This window comes from Uranotaenia lowii, chromosome 3, assembly GCF_029784155.1.
Source record: "Uranotaenia lowii strain MFRU-FL chromosome 3, ASM2978415v1, whole genome shotgun sequence".
NCBI classification, from domain to species: domain Eukaryota; kingdom Metazoa; phylum Arthropoda; class Insecta; order Diptera; family Culicidae; genus Uranotaenia; species Uranotaenia lowii.
The window spans coordinates 90,229,441-90,238,757 of NC_073693.1; the positions used below are offsets into that span (position 1 = coordinate 90,229,441).

A 9,317-nucleotide genomic window follows, 5' to 3' on the forward strand; every position below is an offset into this window, starting at 1 on the left:
TTAAGTATGACCGAGGTTCAAAACATAGTTCGATTCTATGAACTTAAAGTTAAGTACCATTTTTCCTCCTTGCGATGGATCAAAACGGAGTTCGAACTGCGAACTCAAAATTGATCCCTTTTTTTCCTTCTGCGAGGGATCAAAGCTGAGTTCGACCTTATGAACTAAAAATTGAACTCTCTTTGTTGGACTGAAAACACTTAGCGAGTTCAGTCCGAACCAGAACAGCAACCAACGAACACGTCGCAAAATTTTGTCTTTCCGGAACAATTACCGGAAGACTATGAAGGAACTTCATAATGAAATGCATGTTCACCGTGTCAGCGTAAAATTCTGTCCGTCATTGTCATCATATGGTGAGCGGCTTGGAATGTCCGGAAACTTCCGGATGTTGTATACTTCCCGTATACATCCGGAAGTTTTCTTTGACCGGGAATGTCAAAACTTTCCACCGCTCTGTAATTGCAATGCAATGTACCGGAACAGCAACATCCGGGTACAGCAAATTTTAATCATCCTTTAATTCCCTGAAAATCAGCTACCCTCGAAAAAAAAGAATAAATTCGAGTTCGGCTGCCGAACTTAGTATTGAGTATGCCTATCAGAACTTAGTTTTGCTATTGCCCAGTTAAACTCAAAGTTGAGGGAAGCCACCGAAGTGCTGTTTTGAACCAAAACTACTTAATTTTGAGTTTAAAAAAAAGAGCGTGCTCCTCGTTCACGGCAGCATGCACGCTCGCTTTGCGATACGAACGAATGAGATGAATGAAACCCATGAAACTTCAAACTGACAGCTTGGCTTTTTTTCTCTATATATTGTTACACGCGCGTATACGCGTAAATCTAAAAATGAGTAAATGGTAGACTATGCGAATCGGCTTTTTAAATCCCAATATTGAGGCGTGCTTTGCTTTCCCCAAAACTTTTGTATTGAATTTATTTTTATGTAAAGAAAGAAGAAACAATTTTCTTAAAAGGATAAAAATGAGTTTTACTCCTTAAAATTTCTGGTAAAAGCCTTTAAATATTAACAAGCTTACAAAAACAAGAAAGAAACTAAAGCGGCACACAAAAAAAAGTTGGGGGGTCGATTCAACAAAACGTTTTGTTATTTTATTTAGTCTTTTCCATATTTTGAAATTGTTTTTTTTTGAAAAAATCGGCCGGCAAGCAACATCCCGTATGGAGCATTTAACTTATTACAGTGACTATTTCCATTATCATTTTTCCAAGACAAAGGATTTCCATCATTTGAATTATGATTGAAAACTTGAATAAATCGTTTTTTCATCAAACTATGGAATCGTTTCCACACAAATAACGATACAGGACACGGGTTGTTAAGTAAATTAACGATATCTCACGTAAATAGGAAATATCTCTGTACCATTTCTGTCAATTCTGAAAACCAAAACATTTCTGCTTTATTTCACCATTGTTGCAAACTTTACAAAAATTACGATCTTTATCAAACAGCCACTGCGAATACTATTGCACAATATCATTTTCTGTAGCCCAAAATTGTAGCCATTCCCTAGCATCCAAAATTGTAGACTATTTTCTATTTTCTAGCAAAATGCAGCTTTGTGTTTTGAACGCTTTTCGACACGCATCACCCAAAGAATGCATGCAAACTTGGTTAAAAAATAAAGTTTGTCGTTCAAATCATATTCAGAGTGTTTTGTGTTTGATGTTTACTTTCAAATTGAATTCAACTCAAAAAGCACGTCTTCAAAAATTAGTCCCACGTTTATCGCTACGGTTTCAATTTGATTCAAGGTTTTTTAAAACAGTTTCTGATATTTCAATTAGCAAAAGTCATCACTATCTCCTAAAATTGTTTAAGTTTCGTTGAATGAGTTCATTGTGTGCATATTGATCGCAAACTTTGTTCTACAACCGGTGTAACCCTGTGTAACCTAACCTTCAACCGGAGCCGCATTTTGATAAACATCACCCACAATGAATCGAGGCCGACAGGAATTTGCCTTTCGGGGAAAATCTTTTAATGGAACCAATAAAAACCAGAGGAAGAACAGCAAAAGTCGCGGCTCAAAATCATGGAACAAAAATACACAAGATAAGCTGAACCAGGAACCGGAAGCAGATGAGCCTGGCAAACCGGAAAAGGTCAAAATTACCAACGGGTTTAAAGATGGTCGTAACAGGAAAGAACATGATGTCTCAGGTATAAAAGGAACCAAACCGAATATCAATGTTTACCACAAAACCGAAAAATTGAATAAGGTCGAGCAGAAGAATCTTCTCTTCAACGGTACAAAACCTAAACAGAAATTCAAAAATACTACTCAGAAAGCCTCGGAACAGTTTCGGCAATCCAAAGTTCTGCAACGAGAACCACCTAAAAATAATAAAAATATGAAACCAGCCGCGAAGAAAAATATTGAAAATAACAAACAAGATAGATCGTCCATTGATAACAAAAAGAGAAAAATGTCCGAATCAACTTCCGGTACCGGAAAGAAACCTAAAACCAGCAGCAAGACGTCGTCTGCTCCGTCAGAATCCGATAGCGATGCCGACGATTATATAGACAAGTTCTTCCAGGTGAGTTGCTTTTCTCCGAAAATTATTTTTTCAAATTTTCAGCAATCTGGTAACAGATTCTAAGACTTAATGTTGGAAATCTTTTCAAAATTATGCCCAATTTTCTACATATTTTATTTTTCACAATTTCAAGTTAATTTACCTTGGCAATTTAAAATTAATTAAAAAAATGGAAGTTGCATGATTAAAGGCAAGCCAAGAATTTTTTTTGAGTTAAAGCTTGAAATTAAACTTTTTAATCGAAAATTCGTTGTGCAGAAAACGCGTAGGTGAAGATCACTATAAAAATGCTCACTTAGGTCAAAGTTAATGTAATAAAACTCTGTTAAAATCTTTTCAGGATGTCTCGAATGGCGAAGACGAAATAGAATCCACCTTTAGGTCAGATTCCTGCGGAGAAGATTCCATCGATGATGATGATGATGAATCACAGTCCGATTCTTCGGTACAGGACCCTGATGACGAAGATGATGCTGGGCAAGACGGGGAAATGTCCTTCGATGAACTGGTCACATTCTTCGGCAGTTATCGGGATAAGAAAGAAGCATTGCCTTCCGCAAAAGATAAGAAATCTAATAAAAAGCAAAAAAACGACAGCAAAACTAGAAAGGCGAAAATTAACTCAAATACTTCGGTAGCCAGCAGTAATGATTGGATCGAAGAAGATAACAAACCACCGGAAGACAATCCGAAGTGTAGCAGACGGAACGGACAGAGTTCTAAAGTTAAACACAAGATCGATTCGTCAGCAGCCAGCAGCAGTAGTTGGGTTGAGGAGGAAAATGATATAGCACTGGAATACAAAGATTCCGAATCAGACGCTGAGCAATCGCCCCAAAAGGAAGCTGCTGCGGTCAAGGATGTGGCGTTATTCAATAAAAACATGCAGGAGCATTCAGAAGATGATAGTGAATACAACCCAGAAGAGGACTCTGATGAAGATGATGGTATTGAGTATGGCTCCGATGACGATGATATGGTGACAAAATATTTCGTTTTAAAGCGTACAAAATCCTAACTGAGCACTTATTCCTTGCAGTTATCGTTTGAGATGGACAGCGAAGAGGGCAGCAGCGAAAATTCCTACGATGATCACGAATTTTCTTCGGACTTTGACTCCGACGATGAATATCTTTCGGAGGAGGAAGAAGACGACGACGAATACGGAGACTATTGGGAGGACTCGTACGACAGCGACGAAGACGATGACTACGTTCAACCGGATGACGACGATCTGTTGATTGTGCGGGGAGCGGCAAGAATCTATGAAATCGACGACAACGATGTGTCCTTTAATAGCGATATAGATTCGGCCCAGATTGTGGAGCTGCCCAGTAGTGATCAGGAGCGAAGACCTTCAGTTGCGACCACCAGTGGAACGGATGGGCAAACTGAAACGGAAGACGATAAGGATAGCTGTCCGGAACTGGTTCCGATTTACGATGTCGATGGAGAACTGATTGATTCCGAGGAAAAACTGACACGAATTGTACAGAAGAAGGTAGGTGGTAATTCTAATAGAAAATGCTATGAAGTATTAGTAAATTGTCCTCTAAAAACTTTTGAAATTGAAACCAAATCTGTCAGCTGAAATTTTAATTTTTATCGAAGGATAAAATTCACTTGAAACTGTAAACAAAATATTTGAATATTTCAAACACTCTTTTGGCTCGCTCCATGATTGTTCTCCATTTTAATTTGAAGCTCTTTTGTCGAAATTCTCATTTTCTGCTTTCTTTTTACAATATTAAGCTGCCCTCTCGATCCACTTGAAAATCTTTTTGCAGCTGGCTTCGCAGTTCACAAATTTTTTTCTCCAAACGCTTCTGTTTTTCTCTTCTGATATCGATAAAATAAGTTTTCATTTATTCTTTTGTTTACAGGACGGTTCCCTTAAGCTAAACAGCGCTTATAAAAAGTCCAAAGTATCTGAAGAAACCAAATCGTGTTCCGATTCGGTGTTCGAAGAGCCACGCAGCTCTGGCAAACCTAGTTCATCAGACAATACAGATACCATGAAGCGCAAAAACCGTGATAAAGTCGAACGGGCAGAACCTATGTGTGCTGAATCCGAAACAACCGAGTCACCACTAAAGAAAGACTGCCATTTTTACAATTCCATAGACCTACGAATATCTCTGATGGTTCTGCGGAAACCACTGTACATGAGCGGTTACCTAACGATCCAGCCACTGATTGGTGAGCTGGAAGTGATGGGTTATCGGCTAAGGCGTGGCGAATGTCGGCAGGTCTTTGCTGCCCGGGGCTATCAAAGCTTAAATCTCACACCAAGGTTCGAGGAGCGCAGCGAGAGAGAAGACTGTCGGAAGCAGCTGGAGTCGGTGATCGGAAGGGTTGGAAAACACTTTGCTGACTGTGATTTGCGGGAATTGGTTCAGCAGTTTGATTCGAAGAACTCAGTTTTGATTTTGCTGCAAGCCGATTGTAACAATCGAAAAATTACTGTGGTAGAGAGGTACATGCCGGAGGATCATTTGTTTCCAAGAGTAGAATACATGAAAAGGAGTTCTTTCTACACTACGGAATATCTTTTGAATGTTGAGTTTATTACTGACGAAGCAGGCAAATCAACGGCTCCATTCCAAAGTGATGCTGAATGGGATAAAATCGGAATGGACAAGAACAGTAAGATCATCGTTACGGGAGGCAAGGGAGCAGGAAAGTCTACTCTGTGTCAATACCTCATCAACAAACATATAAGCAAGCACAAAAAGATTCTACTGATAGATCTGGACATCGGTCAACCTATTCAACATATTCCAGAAACGATGAGTGCCACTCTATTGAATAAGCCACTTCTAGGAGTAACATCTTTTGATCCAATAAAACCATTAAAGTGTCTTCTGTTCGGTAGTCTGGACGTTGTTTCCTCCCCAATTTTCTACATACAAAACGTCCGACAAATGGTTCAGTACTGTAACCAACACCACAAAGATGTGCCCTGGGTTATCAATACCATGGGATACGTTACGGGTTTCGGGGAAGAGTTGATGGCGGCCATTTTCAAACTCTTTTCCCCTACCGATGCCATTCAACTTGTCTGCTCAAACAAAACACTTCCGATACCAAACTTCAAAAACCCACTTACACCAAGCTTCATCAATCAGTATCAGTTTCAAATTTTGGAAAGTGAACTGCCACGTCAAAAAGCATCGGTTTCGTTTCGGCATTACCAGTTGGAGGTGTGCTTCAATCGAAGAGGATTCGCCCTGAATGCACCGAAGCGCCGCAATGTGGCGTTACTTTCCAATTTGGCTAACATCCTGAACGACAGCTCCAGCGAGTGGTTCAACGAGGTACGCCCATTCTGCGCTCCTATCAGTAAGCTACAGATCCTTATTACCCGGGAGGACACCAAACTGGCCGACGAACAGCTTCCCGCAGTACTGAATGCCACCCTGGTCTATCTGTGTCGGAAGGTGGATGGAGGACTGTACGAATGTTTGGGAATTGGTAAGTTAACATATTTTCCTTAAAATGACTGTAATTAAATCAATCTTTTTCAAAATCACAGGTATCGTTCGGGGAGTGGATAAGAACAACAACGTTTACCTGCTGCAATCGCTGTCCAGTGAGGAGCTATCTCAGGTTACGGTGCTGGCCATCTGTAGCAGTAGTCTGCCGAATGCAATCTTCCTCAGGCAAAGTGCGCGCATTCAGGGAAATATACCGTACGTGTACAATGTTGTATGATAGGGATTCTAATCCTCAAGCAAGACAGGTGCAGTAATGGTCCCTTGGAACGCTGTTTTGTTTCTGTTTAGTTTAAATCTGAAAAAAAAAACTTTTGAATGTAGAATGTATTTATTTTCTTACCCGGAAGAGACCGAATGGAACGTTCTTTTTTTCTGCGAAAAAATGTTACAATTTATATAAAGTTGAATAATCAGCCATGTTATAACCGGATTATTAATGTTGTTTCTTTTTTGTCCGAACTTGAATTGTTTGGAAAAAACTGCCTAGTTTGGACAAATTTCTTCTCTAGAAACATCTAAGTGTCTGATTTACAGTTTCAAGATTAGAATTATGCTCCTGGAGGATAATTACGTTCATCGTGTATAGCAAGTAACAAGTAACAAAATTTGTAGACGCTTTTCAGTAAACTGGTGAATATTTCTGTTCGTACTTCAATATATTTTACAAGTTTTCTGTGGTAATTCTACACATAATTGATCGGAAAAGTTGCTCGGAAAGCATGTACGTGATAGTGACTTGGTTTCGTGACGCGACTGAATTTCGGGATCTGAATATGCACCCTTGACTTTTGATGCAGTACGTATGGATAACGTGCTGCTATTAAGTCTATCTCTTTTCTGAAGGTAAATTTTAAAAACAATAATTTTTACACGACTGGGTGCATAGACCTAGTACAAATCGAACTGTTCACAAACATTCCGAGTGACTTGATACCTCATTGCTCCTGAAGGAACATAGAATAAACTTTTTGCAACGCGCTTTTATGTGTCCAACGGCTTTTATTAGTTTCTTTAGATTTAGAGTGTGATGATCAAACGATCGAAGAGTGGCTCCAGAAAGTAATCTGGAAGTCCAAGCCCTGTAAAAAATTTGTCCGGAAGTGGGACCAGCTCTCTGGAGCCACTCCTTACAAAATCAACTTTAAATGGAATACAACTCGAACAATTTTGAGGCGCATTTCATACAAATTGGTCCACGAGCACAACAAATTAGCGGACAAATGTTAAGGACATGTAGAAGAAGTTAAGCATATAAACATACAATGAATCGCAAAATTGATCGTACACACATAGTTTATCAAGGCTTTTCATTGATTTGGTGTGAAAAAGTGGTTCAACATTTATGATTTTGATGCATATTAATTGTTTACTGATTAAGCTATTGATCTGATCGCGACGATTTTGAAAAATATGTTTTGCTTTAATAATTCAAGATAATTCAGGAAGTTGGAAAAAATCCCGAGTGAGAGATATGCTAAATCGATCGTACACCATTTTTTTTAGCCTGAAATGTTTGATGTGTAAACATTTCCAATGTGGGTACGTGAAGTTTTTTTTGTCAGTGTGTCATGTGTTTATGTTTGTTTATGTTTATTTACTGATTTATTAAGAGTTGAGCGTAATAAGAATAAAATGCCTGTGATGATTTGTTTGACGAAACTCTCCCTACCCTGATTGAAAAAAATTTTAAGCAAATTCTCACTCACCCCCTCCCTATGTGCTTACGTAATTAGTGAACGGCCTCATAGATCACACCTTTAAACGATTTTCGTTTATCAGATACATAATGCATTTTATAAACGAATGTAATGGCTAATTATAAATGTATAACTTAGCAATAGAGTGATAGACTAACAAATTTTGAAGGAATTTGGATTTGACATGAGTTGTAGTTAAAAGTTAAAAGTTTATATGAGAAGGGGTGTGGAAAAAGTGACTTTATTCGTGCAGCTCAACCGTTATATTGAAACCAATTTAAAAAAAAAATGGTGTAGCACAAGATTTACAGAACAAATTTGCAGAGTACTGTAACCCTCAAAATGGTTTTAAAGGAGTTTTTCGAACTTTGAGTTGAAAATCGTTTGGTACTTTTTTTTTGGTCTAGTTTAAGCCAGTCAAATGCACCAATTTTTGATGAAGCTCTGAACGTCTGGTTTCCTCTCTGGAGCCACTCTTCGATAGCAGTAATATAAGTTTCGACTGGTATATCAGTTGGTAAGCTACGATAACAAACTTTTAATTGTCATTAATAAGATTCGTTTAAAACATGTTCTCCAAACTAACCTACCTTTACTTTCTACGGATTAATGTTTTGAATGGTGTATATATGTATGTATGTATGTATGAGAACCCACCAGTGGCTGATAGGTCTTTCGACCCGAGTCGGTACGGGAAGTCTCGATTGCACATTCAAATATTGTTCATGCTTAACTCATCAACAATAATTGCAGCACAACCAAGGGGTCCGTTACCACTTGTTTGGGACAGGTTTGACTCATCTTACTCCCTTCCAACTGTTCGAAACAAATTAAGAATCCTGAAATGGTACCGAAATATCCGCCTCATGATTCCCTATTTGCCGAGATACTCCGGCTGGCTTAATTCCACAATCCATTGTATATCAGTCTTCCGATCGTCTGATGTCCTGTCCAACCCCCCTCTAACACCCCTTGATAGAGTTAAGCTATTTTATAAGGGCAAGGAATAAGAGCTAGACAAGCCCCGTTTAAAAAAAGAAGTAAAGTCAATACTTGAGACTTATTTCATAGATGGCAAGAGAGGGATGTTAGACACTTGAAAAATATGATAAATAGCAAAAATACATATTCGAACGAGGTAAGGTTATCCCAAATTTGATGTATTTCGTTTGATTAACGTTTCTTTTGCTCAAAAGTAGCCATTTCATATTAAAAGGCTTCTGGTATGAGTTGTAAGTGACTATCGATTATAAAAATAACTGGTTGCAAAACAGAAAAGATGGCCTTTATGCATATTCTTATGATTGTTTTTTTAAGGTTGCTTCAAAATTAATTTTTCTTCACATCGAAACTGAATGTTATTTTCTAAAATATCATTCATTTACCAAATGAAAATCCAAGAAATGAGCTCCAAAATATAATGTGCTTTGAAAAAAGACTAAAAAAATGCATTTTCTCCAAAACTGACAGTGCCCATTTTGCCTCGTGTGGCCAACATACCCTTATTTCTCCTACATGGATATCTCTATATATAGTTACGGTAGAACCCGACCAA

The 9,317-nt window shown here is 38.3% G+C and overlaps 1 protein-coding gene across 1 annotated transcript; it reads left to right on the top strand.

Annotated features, from left to right (window-relative positions):
* The first annotated feature begins 1,698 nt into the window (after positions 1-1,698).
* Positions 1,699-6,600, top strand: LOC129751773 (polynucleotide 5'-hydroxyl-kinase NOL9). Its single transcript, XM_055747475.1, has 5 exons — positions 1,699-2,568; positions 2,909-3,547; positions 3,608-4,069; positions 4,452-6,042; positions 6,104-6,600. The coding sequence occupies exons 1-5, from the start codon at positions 1,963-1,965 to the stop codon at positions 6,280-6,282; spliced, it is 3,477 nt and encodes a 1,158-aa protein (XP_055603450.1). The 5' UTR covers positions 1,699-1,962; the 3' UTR covers positions 6,283-6,600.
* Positions 6,601-9,317: the final 2,717 nt, after the last annotated feature.

Excerpts from the sequence above, each read along its gene's own strand:
- LOC129751773 (XM_055747475.1), top strand. The coding sequence starts at position 1,963 with ATGAATCGAGGCCGACAGGAATTTGCCTTTCGGGGAAAATCTTTTAAT. Across the intron at positions 2,569-2,908 it reads ATATAGACAAGTTCTTCCAG|GATGTCTCGAATGGCGAAGA; the intron begins GTGAGTTGCTTT and ends AAATCTTTTCAG. Across the intron at positions 4,070-4,451 it reads CACGAATTGTACAGAAGAAG|GACGGTTCCCTTAAGCTAAA; the intron begins GTAGGTGGTAAT and ends TTTTGTTTACAG.